This window comes from Protopterus annectens, chromosome 10.part0, assembly GCF_019279795.1.
Source record: "Protopterus annectens isolate FY-2018-M chromosome 10.part0, PAN1.0, whole genome shotgun sequence".
Classification (NCBI taxonomy): Eukaryota; Metazoa; Chordata; order Ceratodontiformes; family Protopteridae; genus Protopterus; species Protopterus annectens.
In genome coordinates, this window is record NC_056744.1 from 116,888,610 (window position 1) to 116,915,593 (window position 26,984).

The following is a 26,984-nucleotide window of genomic DNA, read 5'->3' on the forward strand; positions in this document are numbered from 1 at the left end:
TTACTTACCCTTCTCAAAAATAAATCAGAAGTAGTATTGCTGGTTATAGGGTTAATTAGCTGAAAGGTGGATTGGACACTCTAAATTGGCCCTAGGTGTGAGTGTGTGCCCCTTCTGTGAAAGGTTGGGCGCCGGGCTGGCAACTCAACACTGTAAAACTCCACTGCCAATCATGAGCGGACAGGTGGTCCGCTGTGGCGACCCCTAACAAAGAAGAAGAAAGAAGAAGAAAGAAGATTTTTGACAGAGCATTGATATAAACATTGGTGGAACACCCAGGAGTTGGACACCTTAGTCTGAGAAGACCACTCTATTATTGTTTACTCAAACTTGCTTAAATAAAAAACATGTACAACTTTGAAATAAAAAATTGCTTTGATTTATATTTAGTTGTATTTTAATCTGCTTTTCCTTGGGTAGTGCACTGATCAGATTTAACCAATTACAGACACTGCCTGGGTGAGACAAATATTCACATGATGTACACTATTATTAATAACTACACAGTTAGGAATGCAGATGAAGATGATACACAAAATAAGAGATATACATACATGTATAAGTATAGAATATGGAGTGCAGAGAAGAAATTAACCATCAGCTGTGTGGAGGCGGACAGCAGTGTTTATAACTGGTTTGGTGAAATAATTAGGAGTACTACAGAAGCAAAGAAGGGGAATGGTGTGCCTAGTACTGGAATACAAGGTAAAATTGGAATGATAAGGTTAGGTATTCATCCCATATGAGGACAGGACCCCTTTTTTTTTAAGCTGTGATTTCACTATATACAATTAAGAGAGGAGATAGCTTCATTTTACAAAAGGAAATAAAGGAAGAAAAGAGGGGAAGGGGAGAGAGAATGGGGGGTATGGAAGAGGAACAGACAAGGGGGAAAATGAAAAGAAAAAGGAAGAAAGGACAGGGGAGAAAATGTAGAAAGAAAAGAACAGAAGAAGAATAAGGAAAAGGGAAGTGAAAGGAAGGAGAAAAGAAGAAGAGAAAGATAGTGGTAGGGGAGAGAAAAGAAGAAATAAATGAAAAATAGGTGAGGAGGACACATTTCTGACTATAGGATTTAATGCAGAATGCTTCAACTGATAATCTAATTGAGAAATTTATATTTCATGAGTTTACATTACTTGCTTGGAAAATAAGACAGTGGAAATTCATACCCGATATTTAAACACACCCAGACATTTTATGCATTGTGAAATATACTGATATAGGGTGACATATCCCCAATTCTCCAAACAGTAAGTTATTTACCTATTATTCGATGTAGCTGCAGTACATATTCTAGACGGCTTTGATGAATTTGGGTTCTCAGCTGCTATTGTTCTTTCCACTTCAGTTTTACACTAGAAATGTGTTAGCTATTATAGATGACTGGCAACTGACGGTTGTTGAGTGTAATGAGGTTATTTCGGTGGTAACAGTTATTCAGCTTATACCTTATACAAACAGCTCTGGTACACAGTACAGCACTTACATTTGATTTATTCATTGTTGGAATATTTCATGATGTGAGGACTTTTGTATTTAGACAGTGGTGGCTTCATTCATTACTCTATTCCCATGTTTTAAAGATTGTGGCTACTCCAGTTGTGTGGGAATGGAACAATTTTCTAAAACAATTAATTTTATTATGAATATTCCTAATAATAACAGTCATGAGAACTATACAAAGGATCAGTATACAGGGATGATAGAACTTTTGACCTGGTTGAGATCTGGTTAGGCGACTATCAAATGTTCCAAAGGATCTGCAAGGGAGATTCACTTTCTAGTATTAATGAATGAGTTATTAGGCCTAGGTACATACAAGCCTGAGAATTAGAAAATCATCTTTTACATTCTAAATTTTTCAGATATTATTTTCCTTTTCATATGGAAGTGAATTTAGAAGGTTGTATAGTCTCATGGTGACCAGCTACTATATTTGTATGTAACCTATGACTACCTGATTTTCCATGTGAACCTATGAACCTATAATATTCATTCAAAGCTTAATTGTGCTACTTTTTATGTAATGACTTTCTGAATAAGAGTTTGTGTGTTCCAACAGAAAAGCACATTACTAGACCTTTGAGATGGTCATTTTCCTCCCCTCGCACATAACCTGAAGCCCATCATATTTATTATAACCCTAAATGAAAGTACAAAAAGTACATCTGAACTTGAAAACCAAAAAGCTTATTAGTCACCCTATTAAGGTTAAATTTTAAAGTGGTATAGGAGTGATGTGTCTAATAATTGTTTCCCTCTCCATCTTCCTCCTTGGCTCCTCCTTACCCAGACGTCCGGTAGTTCTGACAATTTGGATTTAGTTTTTGACTTGCCTGGGACTTTAACATACATTTAGCTATGTAAAGTTGTAAATTTGTGGAAATTGTGCTTCAAGAAAATATTGGAGAGCAGCTATTTATTAAGTCAATCTGTTATTTAGACTGATTAAGAGGCAGCAGCACTAGAAAGGATTAGATTAGTGATGGAAGAGGGTGGTCTTGATGATTATATCAAACTGGGAATTAAGTATTACATGCTAGGAGGTGTATTTAGTTTTAAGATTATGTTAGCAGTGATTAGTTTAAGTTATCTGCTCATAGCAGAACCTTATGTATTTAAACTTATCTTCAAAAATGTCTATTTATAAATGCATATTAACTGTAAATGGTCTTAACCCTATAAAGAGAGGAAGCTTAATCAAATATTTAAAAATAAAATGGATACCGCTTTTCTACAAGAAACACATCTAATAAAGAAAGACTTAAGACAGATTGATTGTCAATGATTATTCAGTTCTTGTGGAATCGCATTATCGCACCAAGAGAAGAGGCACCATGATCTTATTGAAGAAATCACTATCAATACCTAAAATAGTTAACATTCCATTTTTATCTGAGTATGTCAAGTCTAGTTGTCTTAAAGATAAGAAACGTTTTACTTTTGTGAATGCATACTGGATAACTGGTATTAGTGCTAGAGTTGCAAGAAAATATTTAGAATTAGTCTTTTCAAAAGGTGAAATTATTATAGTGGGCAATTTCAATTATATTCTGTCTGCTAAAGATACTACCAAACTTGGGAATCTTTATCAGCTACAGCTAAAATTGAATAATTTTATTGATTCCACAAACTTGAAAGATATCTACGATATAAAAGATCCAAAATCACTAAATTACATGCATTACTCTTACAGATTTGGCACACAAACCATTACTGATAAAGTGTTTACGTCCGACAGATTCTCTAAAATACAAGAGGTTTCAATAAATTCATGTCCACTGTCCAATCACAATGCTATTCTCTAACTTTAGCATTAAACCTAATGATCTAATTTTCTGACAAAGAATTCTAACTTATATTGTTAAAATAAATGGCTATAAAGATTGTTTTTAACAGAATTAAACTTGCTTCTAGAACTGAATACTAAGACTTCTAATGCCATAAAAGCTTAACTATTTGGAAGAATCAAAAGTTGGTATTTAAATAAGAGGAAAGATTGGGATAAAGAATTATTAAATCTACAAATGAAATTTAATAATCTGAAACATCATCTAAAAACTAATGATATAAACAACTAAAAAAGTTAAACTTAAAATACTGAATCACAATGTAGCATTAAATTTAGAGAAGCTTAAACTGCAATCATATTTGGTGAGTCCAATAAATTTACATAGCATTTTTAGTCCTTTTGATTTAACTGCTAATCTATCATATTAAAGAGATTTCATATAGTATTGGAAGCAAATATAAAAGTGTGATGGATTTAAAAGACATCTTAGAAATCTTTAGGAAACACCATGAAGCAGTTAATAGACCTAATATTACTGTAGATAATTATGACTTGATGGACAATTTTCTAAAAGAAAATGTGAAGAAATTGACAAAAGTGGAAACATTAAATAAATCAATATATCTTAAAGAAACAAATTAAAAATCTTAAAAAACAACAAAGCTCCAAGTTTACTTGGACTAATACCAGAAATATATAAATTGTTACCAGATGATACATGAAGAATTCTAATAAAAAAGTGTTGGAATAATTCAAAAACAACTGAAGTAGCTTTCCCTCACAGAAACACGCTATGATCTCTCTCATTTTACAAGATAATCTTAAGTTATGTTTTTATCGACGTCTCTCCTAAATGCAGATTACAAAATAAATGTCCATTTTTGTGAAAAGATTAAATCAACTGATTTCAAACCTAACAGAAGATGACCAAGCAGCTTTTATACTAAATAAAGTTCAAGATAAAGTCATTAAACTCTTCTCTTTGATTTTGCAAACAAGTGGAAAAAAGGAACTTTCAATCATTAGTCTGGACTTGGACAAAAGCATTTGATTCTATAAACTGGACGTATCTGTTTTACAGTTCTCAAAGAGTATAACTTTTAAACTGGTTTTATAAACCTAATAAATAGATTATATGATAATTTGGTACCATATAAAAAAATTGGCACATTTGTGTCAAGTCCTCTACAAATTTTGAAAGGCACAAAACAAAGTTGCCCACTGTCACCTGTTATTTGCTTTATTAATAGAACCTTTTGCAAACTTTATAAGAACAAACCCCAAAATAAAAGGTTTTCTTGTTGGCAAAAATTGTTGCTCTAGGATACAGCTCTTTACTGATATTTTACTGACAAATGGAGGCACTGACTCTTCTATAGAGCATATTATGAACTCAATAAAGCTTTTTGAGAATCTCTCATCCTTAAGATATCATAATACAATTGAAGCATTATTGATAAAGTAGTTTACTGAGAAAATATAATGCATTTAATTGGGAAAATGAACAATTTAAATATTTAGTTGTGATTATAAATGCTAACTGGATTAAATCAACGAAAGTAAATTATAAAAGTTTAATTAAGATAGTAAAAAACAATTGGAGGACTGGAATAAAATGTTTTTCACCATGGAAGATAGACTAATTTTGATAAAGATGATTTTACCAAACGTTTTATTCTCTATACAGGCACTGATTGCTTTCCCTCCAAACAAATTAAACAAATAAATACATTATTACTTAACAAGAACCAAACACAGCACACACAGCAAACGGAGCACGGATCCCACACAAGATATAAAATAGGATAACAACACAGTCATAAAGTTCAAATGTGGGTTCCTGATGGCATTCCAACAAGTAATAGCAACGAATCCAAAGTAACAATCCAAACTCCAAGGTAAAAGAAATAGTAGTTTATACAAATAAACTACTATTTCTTTTACCTTGGAGTTTGGATTTACTGATCATATTACTTGTTGGAATGCCATCAGGAACCCACATTTGAACATTATTACTTACGTTTGTATGGCATCCTCAAAAACTGAGAATAGGCTTTGATTGACACTGCAGAAGTTAGGAAGATGGTGGATTAGTTTTTCCAAATCTTGACTTATATGCAGAATCAGTTATTCTTAATTTAATGAGCCAGTGGTTGAACTCTAATTATACTTCCAACTAGAAAAGCATTCATAAGTCAGTCTTACTCCCAATTAATAATATAGACGTAAATAATACCATGTTCTCAGATACAGATGAAAATTTAATCCTTTATAACCAGGTATAATCTAACACCAAGAAAAATAATTTTACCCCTTTTATAAATAAACTAAGAAAATAATGCATAGCAATTACCTTATAAAAATATTATTCCTAATGTTCCCCATTGCCCTCACTAAAGGTTGTCTAGCCACGTTTGATTTAAACAAAATAAAAGAAATGGAAGAAAATGGTTTAAAATGTTGGCACAAGTCAAAATTTCTTATGGCTAGATATAATATAAACCAAAATAATTGGCTAAATATACAAATATTTAGAGAATTTATCACTGTTCTTCTTTCGGCTTTTTCCCGGTTAGGGGTCGCCACAGCGGAACTCTGGTCCACTAATGATTGGCAGTAGATTTTTACGGGTGCCGAGGTGCCAGCTCAACGCCCAACCTTCAACGAAGGCACGCCCATTCAACGCATGTCTTTCGAACGCCACTCGACCGCGGAGAGGACATGCAGACTCCACACACAAGGCACTCCCGCCAAGAATCGAACGGGAGAACTCTTGCTGTGAGGCAACAATGCTACCACTGCACCACCCCGGCTTATAGAGAATTTATCACTAATGAGTTAAAATTAAGATTAAATACAAATTTGGTGATGATTCCCAAGACATTCATTTTCTTTTTTGGAATAAATGCCTCAGATAATAAAAATACAGCATCTATGTCAATGATACATAAAACTTTGAAATCTGAGTTCTCTAATATTAATGAATCTTTTTGGAATTATTCAACAAAAGTAAATAAAGCCAGTTTTTCAGAAGCCAATAAAACTATAACAATTAAACCCATAAATACAACCTCATCTCCTTTTTGGAAAATCTTTACATGGAAGTTTCTACACAGGCATTTCCTAACCCCACAAAAAAAACACTGTCAGATGTCGGGGATGTGACTAACTTTAGATGCAGATTGGGCACACTTGTTCTTAAGAGTGTAAAATGATAACTCCATTTTGGACAGATTTCAAATATTTCACTAAACCGTTGTGGTCAGACAATTGTGAAATAACGGATTCATTATTATTATTATTACTTAATGCACCAATACCAGATTCCATACAGAGAACACAAATACATCTTCTCTGGTCTCTTCTTGCGATTGCAAGGAAAATGGTTACATTAAACTGGAAATGCAAACAAATCCCCTCATTCTCAGAATTTCTTCTTTAGCAGAAATTGTATGCAATACAGAATTACTGCTTATGCAAGAATGTAAAATATGACAAAATTGTCATGATAAAACTTAAAAGATCTTTTAGATAAATCTTAATAATGATCAGGAAATTGTCTCCATTATGGACCTTGTACATTAGTCTGTGTTTTTTATTTCTCTGTTTATATTACCTATGTTAATATGTTATAGTGATTCATTCAGAATCTAATAAACAGTTAAAAAAAGAAGAAAAGACAGGAATTCAGCAATTTATGTAATGCTGGACTGATGACAGTTACATGAAAAGATATGTGATGTGCAATGTATGTAAATGAAAAAAATGTTAAATGGTTTTATGTTAATGAAAGTTTGCTTAGGTCTTAAATAATAATTTAATAAAGGTGTTAGAAATGTAAATATAAATGAAAAGATATGTAAACAAGTTATAGTAACACAGGTAATATAAATGAAAAGATATGTAAACAAGTTATAGTGACACAGGTAATTATGCCAAACTAAAAGTAATACTGGCAAATACACACAGTTCAAGACTCCGATCCCTTACAAAGAATAACATTCTGTAACATGCGTGTAACACAATTACACAGCCACCTTGTCAAACAAATTCTCCTTTTAAAAAAAATCATGCTTGTACGTTTAAAACTAAGGGAAACGTCTGCAGAATACACATTCACTAACAAGCAGAACAGCTACGTAAACACAGCCTTAACTGCATCTATCATAAATATGCAAAATCTTCCCTAGATAATTTGAAGATCTGTGCAACAAAGCCAACTTTGATATTGTGGCTGCAGGTGAACCTATTTCTTCCCCAGCTATAAAATATTGTTATGAATTCTAGCAAATTATCAGTATACAAACTTTCGCCTATAATCCCCGCCACTGAACCAACCTTTGCCAGCAGCTTTATCACTCACTCTTTTCGGTACATAAAACCCTGATTACCATACACCTCTAATTAAAAAAAAAATCATTCTTATTAAACAAAATGCTGCTGATCTCCGTAACCAATACATCTATCATCAAAATACTCATGAATAGCAGTTAAATTTGAAACAGGAGGTCTAGTTAATGTATACAGAATTAGGCAGTAAATCTTCCCTTGAATGATCACAGATGCATCTAAATTCTTTGCTGTAGCATTCTAATAAATGCATAACACCACTCCCATTAAGAGTATTTTTTTTTTTTATTTCTAACAAGCCAGCACTTTTTTACTTTTTTTTTTTAAGATAAGATTTTTCTGCGGTTTAAGAAATCTGGGCACGGAAACTTTGTTGGAGACTAATGTTTACATTCCTATATGAAAATATGACATTAAAATCTATATAAACAAAAATGCTTGATTTATGTAGCATCACATCTTACATGTGAAGCATTTTACACTGGGTGCTATGTGAAATGTTTTACAAGAGGATATACAAGCATAATTATGCTATTAAAATTAGAAATAACAATAAAAATGTTTAAAAAAAAAAAAAAAAAAAAAAAGAGTACTTAAGCTGTTATGTTACACGTGGTTGTAAAGGAAGCTAGGGTATAGGAAGTTGAAGATGAACTCAAGTTTAAAGAATTATTCTCAGGTTTTGTTGAATGCTTCCATCTTCTGCAGCTTGAACGAACATGCTAATTTTAAAGTCGTCTTACAAAAAAGAACAGACAAATGTGTTGCATACGGAGAACATAATTTTTTTTAACACAACTGTTATGTGCTACATAAATGTTCTGTTTTATTCATCATACCAGTCTGAAAAAAGTCTCAAGTCAAGAAACAAAAGCAATTACAGGTGTGGTAAAAAACCCACAAGTTTTACTTTATTAAAAGCTTTTACTTCCGACTTCTTTCCTGGGTGTTTTATTCAAGTATTTTTCTTTATGTGAAGTTGCTGCAATCCACTTTATCTTTTCTTAGAAGATAGACATGTGTGACTGGCAACAAGCCATGCACAATGGCAGTCGCAAGCCAAGGCCCAGACATGGAAGCAAAGGCTAGTCTACAATGATTACAAATGGTCTAAACTGATGACCAAGTAGCAGCCTCTAAAATGGCCAGTGTACCCCCCCCCCAAAAAAAAGTCACAGTGTTTGCTGTATCTCTAGTAGTACGGACTCTTGCAGTCCCTCTCAACTTTTGCATGATAAGGGAAACAGAACAAAATGCAATGAGTCAACCACTTAAGAGATTATCTGCTTGGAAACTGGCTTCCCCCTTCCTGGAAGCAAAGGATAGGAATATCCGAGGTTGTGATGCACTTATTTTCATTTTGGTTGCATTTCAATTGTCTGCACACAACTAAGTAATGAAAGTGCTCTTTCCTTTTCCAGTCTCAAGAACAGGGGGAAAATGAAGATGAATAATATGGTTGAGGTAAAATTTAGTCAATAATTTGGACAACTGTGGTACTGGTTCTAAAACAGACCCTATCTATACAGAAGTATAACAAGGAGCACATGTAATTCTGAAAACTTCTTAGTGCAGGTACTTGCCAGAATCAAAGCTGTTTTCTGCATTAGAAATCTTGGGAGGAGTGGTAGTTTCAGCTTTTTCCAAGATATAGCTGAAGTACCCTGGAAGAGTATAGGCTTTTCTTGGTTGTCTCAGATGAAAGATCCCCATCAGGGATGCTAAAGGCGGGGGTCCACAGGTAAGCAGGCTGAAATGGTTGAGAGGTGTAACTTTAGAGGCATATGCCGGACCTAAATTGAACGGCTCATTTAAAGTACTACAAACTCATAGTCACTGGTTCTGTGCTAGTGTCCTGATCCTTTCTACGGCTCCAGAGGAAAAACTTCTTTCACTTAGCTAACTAGGATTTCCTTGTGGTAGGCCTCTTAGCCTACTTAAATATGGTTTGTTTGCCTCACAGAGCTGAGACCTGAAGGGCAAGAGAGTTCAAGCATTCAGGCAGTGAGCTGCAGTGTCTTTGGGGGTGGGGGGCAATAGCCCCTTGCTCTGTGTCAGGAGGTCTATTTTCAGACACAGGTGTGAGATTTCATACTGGACATCTGAATGAGGATGTAGTACAAATGCTGTTAGAGCCAAAAAAGTGTGCTGTAACTGTTTCCTTTTATCCCTTCCTCCCTTGCTTTGCGAATCACCCTGGGGAGATTGGAAGGAATGCCTACAGAAACAAACTTGATCATGTGAATAAGAAGGCACCCACTGCCCAGACTTTTTTGTGTCTTTTTCTGAATAACAACTTCCAGATCTATTTCTTGTTCAGACAAACAAACGTTCAGACAGGCAAACAGGCCTCCTGCTGGGACACCCCACCTATGAATAATCTGGAGGAAAAACATCCACTTGTGGATCTGCTGCTGATCTGCCAGGAGTTCAGCAGAGATGGAACATAGCTTTTGAAAGGCATCTGTCACAAAGGGTAATCTACCTTCCAGGTAGTCATGGCCAGCATACACAAAGGATAAAAACAAGCCTCCATCCCTAGTCCGTTGATGCATCGCATGACAGAAATATTGTCCACTATCACCTGCAAAACCTTCTTTCACATGTATGTGAAGGTTCGGAATGCGTGAATCAGGGCTATCATGTCCTTAACATTTATGTACATACTTAATTTAATTTGAATGCCATACTGTCAGCATTTTAAGGTACCCTGAATGTGCTCCCCAAGGTAGTTCTGAAAAATCTGCGCTACATGACTGCGAGGTTCTTGTTTGAAGGGCACCCCTTGATTGGTCCGATTTGGTTAGCTCACCATTCTAGTGCCATAGAAACTGACAACAGCACAGGGTTCCTGTCCTGCAAACACTGGGAATGTTGTCTCCAAGCACCAATAGAGTTCTCATGTAGCCGGGGAGGGAACAAAAATTGTGGAGGCAATGAATCCCAGTGCCCTCAGGAATTCTCTGGCTATAACCACTGTTTTGTAAAGTCATCTACTGGAAGTTTTCAGCCAGAGGTTCCACTTTTTCTGAAGGGATGTGGACCTTCTGTTTGGTGAAATTCAGTAAGGACAAATAACTAAACCTATGACTTGAGGATTTTGAAGGAAAACCCCAGGTTTTGAAAGCAGACTGCTGTGAATTGTAAAACTCTTTCTGCCTCCTCCTTGGACAATGCCTGAAGGAAGCAATCATCCAGCATGGTTAAATCTGAATGTATTTGGCACTGCAATAACAAATTATTGGAGCCAGACGCTGTGTAAAATGCTGGTCTTAGAAGCTAATTCAAAAGGCAAAGAGGTAAACCAACAGTGGTAGCACCCATTGTTCCTGTATGGATATTGGAAGACAACCATCCTCGAGTTCCAGGGGAAACCATCATGGCTTCAGACAAAACAATAGTAGTAAGAGGTCTTGCAATGTCAGCATTTTAAATTTTGGGACCTTGAGACAAATAATAAACTTTAAACAAATCCAGGATGGGCTTCCAGGAGTCCTCATTTTCAAGAACTAGAAAATCTCTCAAGTAAAATCCATTTTTCTGGTCCTGGTTTGCTATGGCCTACATCACACCAAGTTCTAAAAGCTCCCATAAAACAAGAGAACCAGATGTACTTGGTCCTTTGGTATGGATGGAATGCCCGGCACTTCTGCTTATCCAAAAACTGTTGATGTAACCCTGAGACATTATCTGGAATGGCAACTTATCTTCTGTGATGCTAACTCAGTTTCTTACATATGTGGTTACCCTTCCTGCGACCTTTAGGGTTGGGAGGGGGAGAGAGAAGGATAAAAGCCAAGGCAGGAGGAAGGAATTTTTGGGGGGAGGGGGAAGAGGTACATAGTGATAGCTACTCCCTGGGGAGTGGAGATGGGGTTACAGGACCCTGAAGTCCCCAAAGCTTCCATTCTGAAATCTCCTTCACCTGTTCTTACCCACCTTTTCCATGGCTTTGGTATTACAGCCCAGATTTAGATGGGTAATGTGTACCATAACCATGCATGGGAAAGTGAAAAAAGTTCCGGTGTCTGTAGTTTTTCCCCTTTCCTCCATCTTTTTAAATACCTCATCAGTATGGTTTCCACAAGAACAGCTCCTTATCCAAGGGGAAAACTATGGATTTGCACGTTGATATCTTCTAGCAGGGATTGTAGCTTCAAGGGACCCTGTGCTTGAGTTTAAAGTCCTCAAGTAGCCTGCCACTTTGGAAGCCACAGACTGAGAATAGGATTCCCTGACTTCCATGCCCTGACCTGCATGTTTCCCCTAACTAAAAACAATGGGTATATTATCTGCCTCTTCTCAAATGACTATGCATGCTTCAGCCACTGGTGTCCTAGGCAGGATGTCTGGTCTGAAGTCCATGCAAGGGCTCTTGGACTGGTGGGACAGGACTTGACTCGTATGTATAATGGCCTCCAAAAAGGCTTCACCAGAGGCCCCAGACAACTGAGCTCCGAGGGTGAGGGGCTGCAAAATCACCTCACCAGGACCCATGTCCTCTACTGAGTAAGGATGTCAGATGCATTCAGTGCATCAGCCAGTTCCCTGTCTTCCACTTAAAATCACTTTTCCAATCACTTATTATGGGCTGGTCAATAGCAGGATAAGCTGAAATATATGGGGGTACATCTTAAGATCTCATGCTTCTTCTAATAAAAATATTTAGAAAAGAATGTTCCTCTCTTGTGAGAGTTTCTGGCATAAAACCATGAAATACCCTGCAACTCACAGTATCATGCTCTATGCCAACACCGAACACACACAAACTATGATGATTTCTATGTGGAATGTTTTTGTCACAACAGTACCTGCTTTACTTCTTGGATTCCATCCCTATTAAAACTTAAATTCAACTGTTTGCAAAAAACACAAAAGCAATAAAGAAAAAAAAAACTCCCCAACAGAGCTCTTAACTAGCCGAGTTCTAGAGTAGGCAAAACTAGACTGACTATGAACACAATTGAAAAATAGTACAAGTTGGAAACTCTGTCAAGAAAGATCTCAAATAGTGGGGGTGTAAGTCAACTTTATTACACAGAACATCTGGACATTCCTAAGTGGCAGACATCAGCCCAAACTAGGGAATGGCAATAAACTCTGGAAATCAGGCCTAACAGGCTTTCTGTGGCTGAAGTCCCAGTAATAAGGGTACCGCAGCAGTGTTCTATACAAAGAGCATATTACATAGCCTATTCTCTGATGGAAAGTAAAGGTTTACTCCACATTGCTAAACTACATTTTCACCACATTTTGGATTTATGACTGAAATAAATAATTTTTATCCAACTAGTAATGGTCTTGGGTGTACACTATGCACTCTTAGGTAATTTAAACAAATTTCCTTTTCAGGAAATAATCCTTTCTTTAGCCAGTCAGACAATGGTGGGTATTGTCTTCACTTTCTCTTGACAAGTTAAATTATTGCACATCACTACAAACAGTCTCTCCTAATCGCTGATAACAACCATTGTAATTAATTTTTTGAGGTTTCATTCTTTTTAAACCGTTTCCAAAATCCTGAATATTGCAGCCTCTTAAACAAGTCATAACATACAACTTTAGTTAACTTGAGGTAATGGATTTCTCAAGATATATAATAAGAAATTTCCATTACTAAAACCCATTTCTTAACTGACTCCACTGTACCTTGTTTACGCACTCTATATTTTAAGTTGGACTCAACAGCATTCAAGACTTTTTAACCAATTAGTTGGGGCTTGGAAGGTGAACAGACTGGCTACTGCACAAGGCTCTACTCTGGTTTCTTCCTAATATGAAATATGTACTGTGAGCTTTCATGCCTCACTCTACAATTTCCTTTACATGATTCTGCAAAACACCAAATGCCCTCTGCAGCTGATCATTTAACTTCCATCTGTACAGCTCTTTGAAATAAGAGCCCTGTTAATATTTGCTACAATAACCTGTTAAACTCAATTAGTAAATCAGTACCACTGATCTGTCTTACAGGACATTACTGTCCATTTATTCAACAAGAGGTGGGTTGGAATTACTCATGTGACAGCTATACAGTACATTTCATCAAGGGGATATTTATTCGATTATGTTAACTAGATGAGTGATCTGATCCAAAGACCTTTTTCAGTCACAACTCTTGACAAAAATACAAATATTAAATTATCTTAAAAAAAAATACTTACAAAAGTAGGTAAAACTTTATGCATTACATCTGAAGCACATGCAGTTTTTAAAGATAAGCACTGGTATGTACAAATATACATTGATGTTAATGTGATGTACGAGATGTAGTCGTACACGTGCATTGTATCAAGATGTGTTACTTACTAATATGTGTATGTCAAGTCACTAGTATCTCTTCTGATGCTTAAGTTACTAGTGCCAGGCAGGTGTCAGATATTGCCCCTATATAAAGGCAGGGAAACGACCTGGTGGAAAATTAACCATTCAGCCAGCCAGACATTTGACTGGTAATTTCTTTCTATAGAGATGCTTTGTTCAGTTGCTTAAACGCGACCTTATGGACACTTGTTTACATGTTTCATGAGGCTGTTTGGATCATGGTACAACAGCTGGAAATAACCTAAAGCAAACTTATCTGGATTTGGCCAAAGCATTTCACAAAATTTTCACAGCCATCATAGTCCTCAGGTTTATGGTATCAGCCCGTACATTATCCGATGGACTGATAGGCATTGATTGTTCATGGTTACCACTCACAATTATCAAAATTTAGTCCGGGTGTCCCACAAAGTCTTACTTTTTTTTTTTTGTAATCTACATTCTTTTTAATACATTATTGGTAGCATCCCAACCATGACCGAGTTGGATTTGCAAATAAGCAGATATAAAAAAAAAAAAATGTGCTGTTGGAAACCCATAATTCTAATCCTAGGTGCACAACATCTAAATAACAGCAAAGCCTTAAGTCTCACAACCAGCAATGTACAGTAATGTGCAATGGAAAACTAAACTTTGAAACTGAATATTCAACTGATCAGTCAGTGGTTTGGAAATGGCTAGCACCTTTAAAGCTGTAGGTACTGTAAAATCCAATAAATGGTCATTTTTAACACACTGTAGAACAAGCATAATAGCATGAGTAAGGTCCCCTGATGAAATGTATTTTGTCATGTGACCCTACCTTACTCATTGGTCTTTAGCTGTATACTAGAAGAGCTCCCCCCCACCCCAGCCCCTGCTTACACTAAAACTGACAGCACTTTTGGAGGAGTCTCCAAAGGTAGTTTACAAAATTCATACCATTACAGGGAACGCAGCTAGTCCACAAAAATAGAACTTAACACTGTACATTATGAATTGATGTGCTTAGCAGATCATCATCATCAACTTTCGGCTTTTCCCGTTAGGGGTCGCCACAGCGGATCATCTCTTTCCATTTCTTCCTATCCTCTGCATCTTGCTCTGTCACATCAACCGCCTGCATGTCCTCTCTCACCATGTCCATAAACCTTATCTTAGACCTTCCTCTTTTCCTCTTACCTGGCAGCTCCATCCTTAGCATCCTTTTCCCAATATACCCATCATCTCTCCTCAGCACATGTCCAAACTAACGCAATCTTGTCTCTCTTGCTTTGTCTCCAAACTGTCCAACATGAGCTGACCCTCTAATATACTGATTCCTAATCCTATCCATCCTAGTCACACCGAGTGCAAATGTTAACATCTTTAACTCTGCCACATCCAGCTCTGACTCCTGCCTTTGTGTCAATGCCACTGTCTCCAACCCATATAACATAGCTGGTTTCACTACCCTCTTGTAGACCTTACCTTTCACTCTTACTGGTACCAGTCTGTCACAAATCACTCCTGACACTCTTCTCCACCCATTCCACCCTGCCTGTACTCTCTTCTTCACCTCTCTTCCACATTCACCATTACTCTGAACTGTTGATCCCAAATACTTAAACTCGTCCACCTTTACCAACTCTACTCCTTGCATCCTCACCATTCCTCTACCCTCCCTCTCATTTACACACATAAATTCTGTCTTAGCCCTGCTGACCTTCACTCCTCTGCTCTCTAGAGCATATCTCCACCTCTCCAGAGTCTCCTCAACCCGATTCCTACTCTCACTACAGACAACAATGTCATCTGCAAACATCATAGTCCATGGGGCCTCCTGTCTGATCTCATCTGTCAACCTGTCCATCACCACTGCAAATAAGAAAGGACTCAGAGCTGATCCTTGATGTAATCCCACCTCCACCTTAAATGGATCTGTCACTCCCACTGCAGTCCTCACCACTGTCACACTACCCTCGTACATATCCTGTACCACTCTTACATACTTCTCTGCCACTCCCGACTTCCTCATACAATACCACAACACTTCTCTAGGCACCCTGTCATATGCTTTCTCCAAGTCTACAAAGACACAATGCAACTCCTTCTGACCTTCTCTGTATTTCTCCAATAACACTCTCAGAGCAAACATTGCATCTCTAGTGCTCTTGCCTGGCATGAAACCATACTGTTGATCACTAATCATCACCTCCCTTCTTAACCTAGCTTCTACTACTCTTTCCCATAACTTCAAGCTGTGACTGATCAATTTTATCCCTCTGTAGTTACTGCAGCTCTGCACATAACCCTTACTCTTAAAGATAGGTACCAAAACACTTTTTCTCCACTCCTCAGGCATCCTCTGACTTTCCAAAATTTCATTAAACAATCTAGTTAAAAATTCCACTGCCATTTCTCCTAAGTACCTCCATGCGTCCATTGGGATGTTATCTGGGCTAACAGCCTTTCCATTCTTCATCCTCTTCATAGCTGTCCTTACTTCCTCCTTGTTAATCCGTTTCACTTCCTGATTCACTATCCCCACATCATCCAACCTTCTCTCTCTCTCATTCTCTTCATTCATCAGCCTCTCAAAACACTCTTTCCATCTACACAACACAATCTCCTCTCTTGTGAGTACCTTTCCCTCACTGTCCTTCATCACCCTTACTTGCTGCACATCTTTCCCAGCTCTGTTCCTCTGTCTAGCCAAATTGGTACAGGTCCTTTTCTCCCTCTTTAGTGTCCAATCTCTCATACAACTCTACATACGCCTTACCCTTAGCTTTTGCCACCTCTCTCTTTGCCATGCGCCTCATCTCCTTATACTCATGTCTACTTTCTTCATCTCTTTGACAATCCCACTTCTTCGCCAGCCTCTTCCTCTGTATACTCTCCTGCACTTCCTCATTCCACCACCAGGTCTCCTTGTCCTCTCATCTGTCCAGATGTCACACAAAGCACCTTTCTAGCAGTCTCCCTTACTAGTTCTGCTGTAGTTACCCAGCTATTTGGTAACTCTCCACTGCCTCCCAGTGCCCGTCTTAACTCTTCCCTAAACTCCACTTCACAATCACCCTTTTTTAACTTCCACCATTTAATCCTTGGCACTGCTTTCACACTCCTCCTCCTCTTCTTGATCACCAACGTCATCCTACAGACCACCATTCTATGCTGCTTAACTACACTTTCCCCTGCCACCACTTTACAGATACGATACACAAATCTTAATGCACCATCTTCTTGACTTTCAAGAAGAATATAACTTTTTGACCCAGAGTACTCCCTTTTTCTGAAACACACTGCCTTCAAATATCCAGCAAGTAGAATCAGTAGTGTTAAGCTTCTTGGCAAATAGGTGGGTGCTAACTGTTACCAACTAAATATTTTGAATTCTGGGTTCCATGTAGACCTCTAAGGCTAAAACACAGGTCAGTAGTCCTAAGAGCCTACGAACAGCTTGTAAACAGTACAGTTAAAACAGCAGAATCCTATACATAAAGGTAAGAGGTGTACTTACAAAAATGGTAACACTTCATTCACATCATCCGAAGCATGCATTATTTTGGAAAGCAAGTAGAGTGTCTTTACTGCTGCAAACATATGTAGAAGCTGTTTACTTTTAGTTTGTTTGCTAAAGGTGGGGAAGCAGGGATCACTAAGCAATTTACAACCCAGATACATTAGTACTGAAGTAGCCCTTCTTGCCTCTCACTGCCAATCTGGCATTGTGCATTCTTTAGCAATTATATAACTTAACAAAACATAATATTTTGTTTACAGAAACCTGTTGCAGAATAGTATTGTGAGGCGAGTTTAAAGAGATAACAGGCAAGGTATACTCCAACTGTGGGATGAGCACATTAAATGTCAATGGCTTGACCTGCCTCTAAAATTAAGGAGGTAAAATATTTTGTAGGCACATGATTAGACACTCTCATGCCGTAAACGTACAACACTAGCAGTACTTTCTCCATTAATTTTATATTGCTATGGATCTTGCAAACATAAGTTATTAAAATTAGCTACAATGCAATATCTCTATTACTATTCTTCACACTTGACGTACAATGTGTGCCATCAGTTTCTCTCCTACTATTAATATCATTTATTTTAGGTTTAATGCAGCTGAATATGTTGAACATATTAGGCCTTATTAACTCTCTATGTTAACCAAGTACAAGCATGCCTGTAAGCTAGAAAATATAAACATTCCTGAACAGTGCTTTCCACAAAGCAAATCCAACTCAATGAATGAAGTTATTTCAACCCAAATGGGAAACACCTACGCACAGCTATTTAAAACAATACAAAATCAAAGAACATGTAACACACTGTAGGTCAGTAAGAACACAAAAAATATTAAACAGACATTAAATTTCCATTCAGGGCATCAAGAAGCAATCTATTCCTTGTTGGCCAAATCAGGAAGACAAATAAAGCTTCAGGATATATATTATAAAATTAAGTCCTACTTTTTTGTTAAGGCTACCTTGAATTATACATTATAGCATACTTAGAAAAATAACATTCTGAACAATGACTAAGCCATAATCAAATGTAAGATTTGGATCCACAACACTGCAAGAACCTTCAACTTAGATTTGAGAAAAATGGTGACTACTTTTCTCTACATACAGATAAATGTAAAATTCCTCCAGCAAAAAGAAAGAAAAAAACATTTGCCTTTGCACCAATACAAGTCAGTCATTCACAAAATTCTAACATATAACTCTATTCACTTCACAGGTCACAAAGTTGTTTAACTTGCAGCTATTATTCAGTGACTTAATACAAAACAATCCAGAAAAACAATTGTCCAAAAAATGGAACCCTTCTGAAACCCCAGTTGTAATGGGTACCCTGTCAGAGAGATGGAATCAAAACCTCTCATCCTCTGGGTCTTACGCTTCAACAGTCTTCCACCTAAAGAATAAATTATGTATTCCATGACTGGTTAGCTATTAATGGTGAAATCATGACCAACAATATTAAATGCCCTCACTATATTCACGTACACAGCATCAGCTAAGATAACCTTCATCTAATGCACAAGTGAAAAAGTTTAGTGTATACAGCTTGTTTCTAACAAAACCGTAACGATGGATGTACAGTAAAGCCAGACTTTTAATACTGTCTGCTATAAGCTCAGTGGCCTTAACATTACTAACAATTTAAAGATTAATGTCTTCGACAATTAAACTTAAAACAGTGATGTATAAAAACACACAGTATGTACGTCCATACCGGTAACTGTAAAATATAAAAATAAGCAATCGATTAATAAACAGAATGAGATTAAAAATGATGCAGCTGCAAGGTATCTCACTACAGCTACTTCAGCCACCAAAACAATGCCTCCCCCAAAAAACTGAGTAGTTTAAATGATTTAGGAACCATGACTATTCTATCACCTCTAACTCCTATACCACCAGATGAATTCACTTGGCAGTTATGCGCTGTAGCAAAATAATCAAATTCATAGTCATTTTATAATTGTACAATAAATGCTTTCTTCTACTTTATTATTTTTTCTTGTCTTGACAAATTAATTTTATGTATTTTTCATACTGTGGATACAATGTTAACTATCACTACCCATTTTCTTTTTATTTTCCTTCCTTGGTAACAAGTATGGAAGTACTTCTTAAACTTCCTTATGCTACCCAATACTATCAGAGAGTATTTGACAGTGTGTGCACATGCTTTCTTTTCAACATCACTGAAAGAATATTTCTTGCCATTCGCCAAAGTCGTGGCTGAAGAGAGTCTATACTACAAACCCACTAAACAAATGAAAATAAAACATGCAGCTTACAGGAAATACCACCCCTTGTTTTTTAATAAGATACCCCACAAAGTGTTGAACACCCAACAAGGTCCGAAAGAAAAGCGGATTAAAAAAAAAATCCATGTAATCCAAACACTTCAACAAAACTGACAATAAATATGTAAAGTCACAAAAACTGCTGTATGGAAATGGCAAAGTCAAAGCATGGGAAATGACCAAAAAATGCAGCATGGAATTTACCAAGATGAACTACAAAAGCTGCTTTCTTAACAGAGCGCAGAAAAAGAATACATACACGTTTCCCATTACACAAGATCATGAAAGCACAAAACAAAAAGGTGGTGTATGTCACATTTATTTTTATATCCTACTCTTTAACAAAATAATAAACTATATGCACATTGGAGTATATGAACTCATTGATTTACCCTGCCAACACTCTCTCCTGTCAGCAATGCTGTCTGCTCTGAAAATGTTTACACTATAAAACAAAGGTGCAGATGCAGAAGCCAAGTTTCCTACAATATGAGTACACAAAGACACAAAATATTTTAATTTCTAGCATCTATTAGAATACATTTGGCTCTAAGCATACACCCATATGGCAACATACAACAATAACAAAAAATCTGCAATGCTGTTAACCGTCTTCATCACAGCTGGACATTCAAAAAGTAAAATATAACCCAACAGTGAACAAAACACAGAATGAAAGACTAATGCCTACTGTAATATTAAAATATGGCATTTTTCATGGGATTTTCTGAAAGAATGAAATGGTAGTAACTAAGCTTAAAAGTCCAGTTAAGAATATCATCTTCTCTCACACAAGACAAGAACACAAGCACTTGCATACCTGCCACCTGTCTTTTTGACCTGTAAAGACAGAGACGCAGGACACTCAAAAAAGCCAAAAATATAAGTGATATGCTACTACAGTATTAAACCATTTTCCAGAATGTAAGCTACTTGAATGGCTGTCATGACAGCTAAGAGAACTTATGCAGGCTGAGCACCTATTGAAAAAACAGACAACACTTGACAGGAATTTATTATGATGCAAAAACCTCTAATTAGTACTTAAATCACACACATACATGTGTATACACATGAATATACACACATTATACAGAACATACACATGTGTGAGCAAGTATGTGTATGAAGTGTTTCTGTATACATACATACATATATATATATATACATATATATATATATATATATATATATATATATATATATATATAATCATACATCAACTCATGAAACATGTCTTTCCGAAGAAGTCTTGATAATAAATAAGACGAAAGTGCTAAAGTACAAGAGTTGGTGTGATTTACTATTTTTTGAATGCTGTTGTTGGTGTGATTTACTAATTTTTGAATGCTGCTACTGTCACGAAGTTCATTCCTTAGTTAAAATGTCTTCTCTTCGTTCAATTTTTTTTGAGTGTGGTTAATTTTAGTAGATACATATATATATACACACACACATATATATATATATATATATATATATATATATATATATATATATATATATATATATATATATATATATATATATATATATATATATAAAATTACATACATGCACATATACATAAACACATCAAGAAGCATTACACCACAATCATACACCAAACACAATTACTGCAGCCAAATTAAAATCTTAACTTGGATTTATAACTCGTCACACATTTCTACAGTAAATTATCACAAAATGTTAGTGAACAGCAAGAATGGCAACACAGTTTTAACACTGCATACCACTATGAAGTACTTTACCAGTTTAAAAGTAACAACCTCACAAAGAACTTTGAATAAAAAGCAAAATATAAAACACTGTCGGAGAACAATTTAAATATCCATACTAGCAAAATAAGAAACAAATACAACAATCGTTTTCAAATTGTAAAAACACTATGTAAAGTCAAGTTCAACTACAGTGAATTGCAATTTTAATAAGGAAAGACAGCCCTCCCTGCAACAGGTGAATTGCCAAGTGCATACTTTAAAAGCACTGTAAAGACTAACCCTGACAACCATTGGTCAATGACCTGTCAAACACTTAGTCCATGCCTTAACGATCAATAACAAATTGTGTTTCATTCATGAATTCCACTAATAAGGAAGCCTCAGCGTTAATGACAACTGTTGCATATGTCCCCAATGCAACAATGCCAAAATGTAAATCAGTCCCAAATAGTGGCCACTGCCATTACTCCTGCGCACACTTCAAAATGTAAACACCAGCACTTGCTTGCCTCCAAATAGTGCACTGACAACTAAAGCACTTGAGTATTAAAAGTTCCTAAATTAAGTCATAACACTAAATGCGTTTATAACATCCTAACATTAAAATGCAAGCAACACGCTAAAAACAAGCAAAATCAGCCTTAGCTACAAATGAATGAAAATGACTCACGGTGCTACTTTACAGAAACTGCATCATAAACAAAGTACTAACAAATTCTATAAGTTTGAAATACAGCGGCCTGGTTGAAACTGCAACAATACTATCTCCATTTTGAACAATGCACCTCAAAGCACTGTAAAATTAATTTCTGCAAAGCCACGACTCTGACAGTGCGTGTGCTTGTAATACTTCTATCGTCCGAGGAGAATTTACCTGGGATACTGCTGTAGGTACTGTGGCTACGAAAGCTGCTCTCAGTGCAATAGCTGGCATCATCATCGTCATCTTCCATTCCTTCCAAGTAATCCGAGTCGTCCTCCATCAGTCCGTCTTCCTCAGACACCCGATGATCGGCATGCTCCCCATCTTCTGAGTGCACGCTCTCGTAATCATCACTTTCATGGTCATCATACACCACTTTACTGATGCTCCTCCTGGATGAGACCCTAACAGTTCCACTACTGTGGTAAACCCTACTTCTTCCTCTGACTCCTGATGGTGTTGTTGAGCTTACCCTCCGTCTACCCCTTGGCGATTGGGTAATGCTTCTCCTAAATGCTAGTGCATCCCCCTCCATAACCCCTCTGCCCCTTGCACCCCCCCTGTGCCTGGATCGCAACCCCCCGACTGGCCCCGGAGCAGGTTCCAGCGCTGATAGCTGTTTGGGCGGCCTCCCTCTTCTCCCCCTCATTATAATGTTTTTATTTCATATAATTTTTAATTTAAGTTTCCAGCTCTAATTCAACCTTTGACCCTCGGAAGCCAGATATATGTCAAGAGTAGAAATCCTGCAGAGTTTACACAACCCGATATCCGAAGGCCTCGGACTCGGTTAGAGGGAGAAAGCTCAATCCGAATTGCTGCCGTCCCGCTCCGAATCCCCTGCCGCCGCCATTTTTCTTCTTCTCTCAGTCTACTGAAAACCAACAGTAGGCCGGGGCTATCGGTCACGTGACCCGAGCTCTACAACTCCAGTTACTACAAGCTCCGCTTAGCGGCCAAACTGTTCTTGTAAACAGTAAGAGTATGGTCGGGTGAGAGTTTGAATGAATGGTTTATCTACTGACCTGCATTGTGCTACTAAAAGTACGCTTATATTTTATTAAAAATGACACAGCTGAGAGAATTAGCATTCGGAAGGTTTTTTGGTATGCTACAACATATCTGGGAGATGGTGTGGGGTTACCCAACTTGAACAGAGTTTTTCAATAGTTGTGCTGTTTAGGCTAAGATACAATATTTCTAGTATTCTACCGCTGGCGTATTCGAAAGTCTTTAAGTAGTCAAGTTACGTAACAAAACACTTATTATATGCTCTTAGGTGTTTACTGGGAAGGGGGCTTTTTCATAATGGCTAAGGTTTTTACCATACAGATACAAAGTTCAGGCGCATACCTCTCAACTGTCCCCAATTTTTGTCTCAGATTTTAGCCTATCTCTCTTAATTCCTCCTAAAACTAGTAACTTTTGTGGAAAAGGTGGTGAATTACACTTAAAAATATTGACAATAAACAGAGTTATAGGCTTCTTTGACTTCAAAAAATGCATATTAACTGGTATTTTCTTATTCTGTCATAAAGTCAAGTTAATAGTACTAATATTTTAAAAGTGTCCCTGATTATTTCTGGATGTGCCCCTGAAAAAGATGAGAGTTGTCCCTGATTGGTTCAGGGTTTTATTCTGACCTCTGGTTATTAGTTAGGCTTATAATAGTCTACAGACTGATAGTTTAGTATTTTATCAATGCACTTGTATATGTATTCTTCTTAGAGCTATTTTGTAGACTAACAAACTTTTTAAAATCAAATAATTAATATGATCCTACCTCTCAACCTCTTAATGCAAGAAATCTGGACAAAGGATAAAAACAGGGATATATTTTGTATTGCTGTTAGAAACTTAGAAGGTTGCTAGAATAACAGATATTGTGTTAGCATGCAGTTTCTGGAGATTATAAAGCCCGAAACTCATATGTGTGTTATTATTTAAGTACTTCAATTATTAGTGAATTGCAAGAAAACCATGAATTGTATGAGGAACAGACTAAAATTATGAAACAAAAATCCTGACATTCTTCAAAAGTCTGGATAGTTGGGAGGTATGCTTTATATACTGATACATTTTGGTAGTGGAGTTTACTGCTGTATTAGGTCTTTGGACACTGTCATATTTGGCAGTGGACATTATTTTGTTCATCTCTGAAAGATATGCAGATGAAGAACTATAAACTATACAGGAGCTTCAGATTCCCCATTTAAAAAAAATAGGCAGAAAGCTCAGTTCATAGTTGCACCTCTGGCTCATCACCACATTCCCCACAATTGTAGAAGATGAAGAAACTTCTAATTTATTTATTTATTTATTTATTATTTGTTAACTATGTTGGTGGGCTGGTCTTAAGTCCCTTTTCAGCCATAACCCAAAAGTACAAAACAAAAGCAAACAACACGAATAATCAAGAAACATACATTACATAAGAACAAATGCAAAATCAAAAGACTTTAAAGAGTCTTGGAACAAACATGTTTGCAGCAGCCTTCAGGTCCTTATCATTGTTACAGAGTTATGTACAGTGAAACATTACAGAGGCAGAACTAATAGCAAAACCAAAATCATTTATAATAGTTGCAGTATTTACATAAAACCTGTTCTGAATTTCAACATTTCAGGAAACAAGCAGGACAATATTTAGGATAATAGAGGAAGGACTGTTATGCTGGAGGCAGCATGCTGTTGGAATTCAATATTTCATGGTGTCTGTCTTGCTGAAGGTATTATGCTGTCTTATAGCAAATGGCGAGGTTAACCATTGTCCCTACAGCACTTACAGTCAGCTTGCTTGTGCAGGTGTTAAAATAATGCCTTTTTAAACTTAGTGAGAAATTATAGGCCACTTAATTCAGACAAGAGTCTGTTCCATAATGCTGGGTATAGTCAGGAGAAGGCACTTTCTTCAGTAGCTGTTTTATGTGAAGGTTTTCTTAATGTGATAGCTTTCTTAAAGAGAAAACCTGGTCTTGGATGGATAGTTTCCATCTTAAAGGTATGCAATAACCACTGTTTAGTGTTTTGTGAATAACAATACTTAGCAGATAAGTTGACCTTTCGGTGACTGGAAGCTATTTTAGATGTTCTAGGAGGTTACAATGGTAAGATCTCCTGTTAGCAAGAAGGGCAAATCTGCTTATTTTATTTTTTTGTTATTCAAAGTCTTTGGGAATTTTGTGCTGAGTATAAGGCAAACAGAGGATTACCTTTTAAGATTCTTGGCATTATGATCAATAATCAGCTTAATTTAAATATCCAGGTGCACAACACGATTGCAAAAACTAGCCTCACTTTGTGTAAACTGTATAGGGCTAACTTTTAACTAATACCTTGAGCTACAGTTTCCACATTGAGATCCTACTTTCAACTTTCTCGCATGTACACTTTTCACCTTTTGAATAACTTAGTGTCAACACTTCAAAACAAATAGGAGCAGGCATATATTAAGGTTACCCATTTTGCTTCTGGGCAATATTTTTTTATTTATTTAATTTTATTAATCTGATAGGAGGGTTGGTCCATAGATTATTTTCATTTATGATCCAAACAAAGCAAAGCAGGTAACAAAAGTGTTCATACGTTTGTTTTATTTTATTTCCAAATTAACTGACCCTCTTCAGCTGCATCCTGCGCTCCAAAGGAGCACCAATATAAAGTGAGCTAAACTAAATGAGAACAAAAAATTGTCAATAAATGAGCAAAATAAATAGTGATAGGGACTAAAGTTATACAAGCAACATTTAGTGCAATGTTTCATACAGCATGATTAAACTCTTTATGGGGAGTACTAGAAAGTAATACAATATCAGGAGGATATGCAAGCAGAAACTAGAGTAACATAGAACAGACATCCATATAGTTTCAGTAGAATAAGCAAAGTGACTAATAAAAAGATAATTTCAGGCATACTTGATGCTATCAGTACATGCAGCTCCATATAAACTGCAGAAGAAAGCAATTAGGGGTAAAATGCAGGTGTTGAGAAGAGCACTCTTAGCAAACATCTAATACTGAAGCAATGCTAATCTCATAAACTTTAATACTACCACAAATTAGCAATGGGGTATATTTCTATTACAATATTAGAAATCCTAAACATTTGGAGAAACTAAAATAAGAATACTTATATTGATATTTAAACTCAGACTGACTATAACTTAAATTCATAAAGTCAGTCTTTCGGCTTTTCCCGGTTAGGGGTCGTCACAGCGGAACTCTGGTCCGCTAATGATTGTCAGTATATTTTTTTATGCGTGGAGTTGCCGGCCCTGACGCACAACCTTCAACGAAGGTGCGCCCCTTCACGCATGTCTCCATACAGAATACGCTCTAACTGAGAATCGAACAGGACAACGTCTTACTGTGAGGCGATAACGCTACTGCAGCAACTTATTTATGAAGTATTCTTCATAAATCAATCATGTTAAAAATGCAAGGAAATGTGAGTAAATTAACCAATATTAGAAAATATACTGTATCTTTGTGGGTACATTTACAGTGTGCAGTGTCAGTCACTGATGCATACTTCACACGTGGTACAGTAGTTACAGCACTGTTTTATCTATTATTCCTAGAACATTTACAGATATTAGCTTGATAAAGGTGCATTCTAAGTTTTCTTCCGAAGTCCTTTAGTGTTTGTTGGTTTCTGATGTTAGGCAGAATATGGTTCCATGTTGATACTCTGTTTTTTTAGAAAAAAAGCTTTTCATCAATTGTTTTCCTGAAATGTGCTCTAAGTAACAGAATTGCTTCACTATCATTCTTTCTTAATCAGTAAGACCGTTGTCTTAA

General features: G+C 36.5%; 1 protein-coding gene across 2 annotated transcripts in view; it reads right to left on the reverse strand.

Moving 5' to 3' along the window:
* The window catches only part of BPTF (bromodomain PHD finger transcription factor), a 3,500,764-nt gene extending 3,477,722 nt beyond the window's left edge, over positions 1 to 23,042 (reverse strand). For both annotated transcript variants that reach the window (XM_044085088.1, XM_044085087.1), the window contains exon 1: positions 22,356 to 23,042. In XM_044085088.1, the coding sequence (XP_043941023.1) occupies positions 22,356 to 22,833 (478 nt within the window). In that variant the 5' untranslated portion in view covers positions 22,834 to 23,042. The remainder of the gene's footprint in view (positions 1 to 22,355) is intronic.
* Positions 23,043 to 26,984: the final 3,942 nt, after the last annotated feature.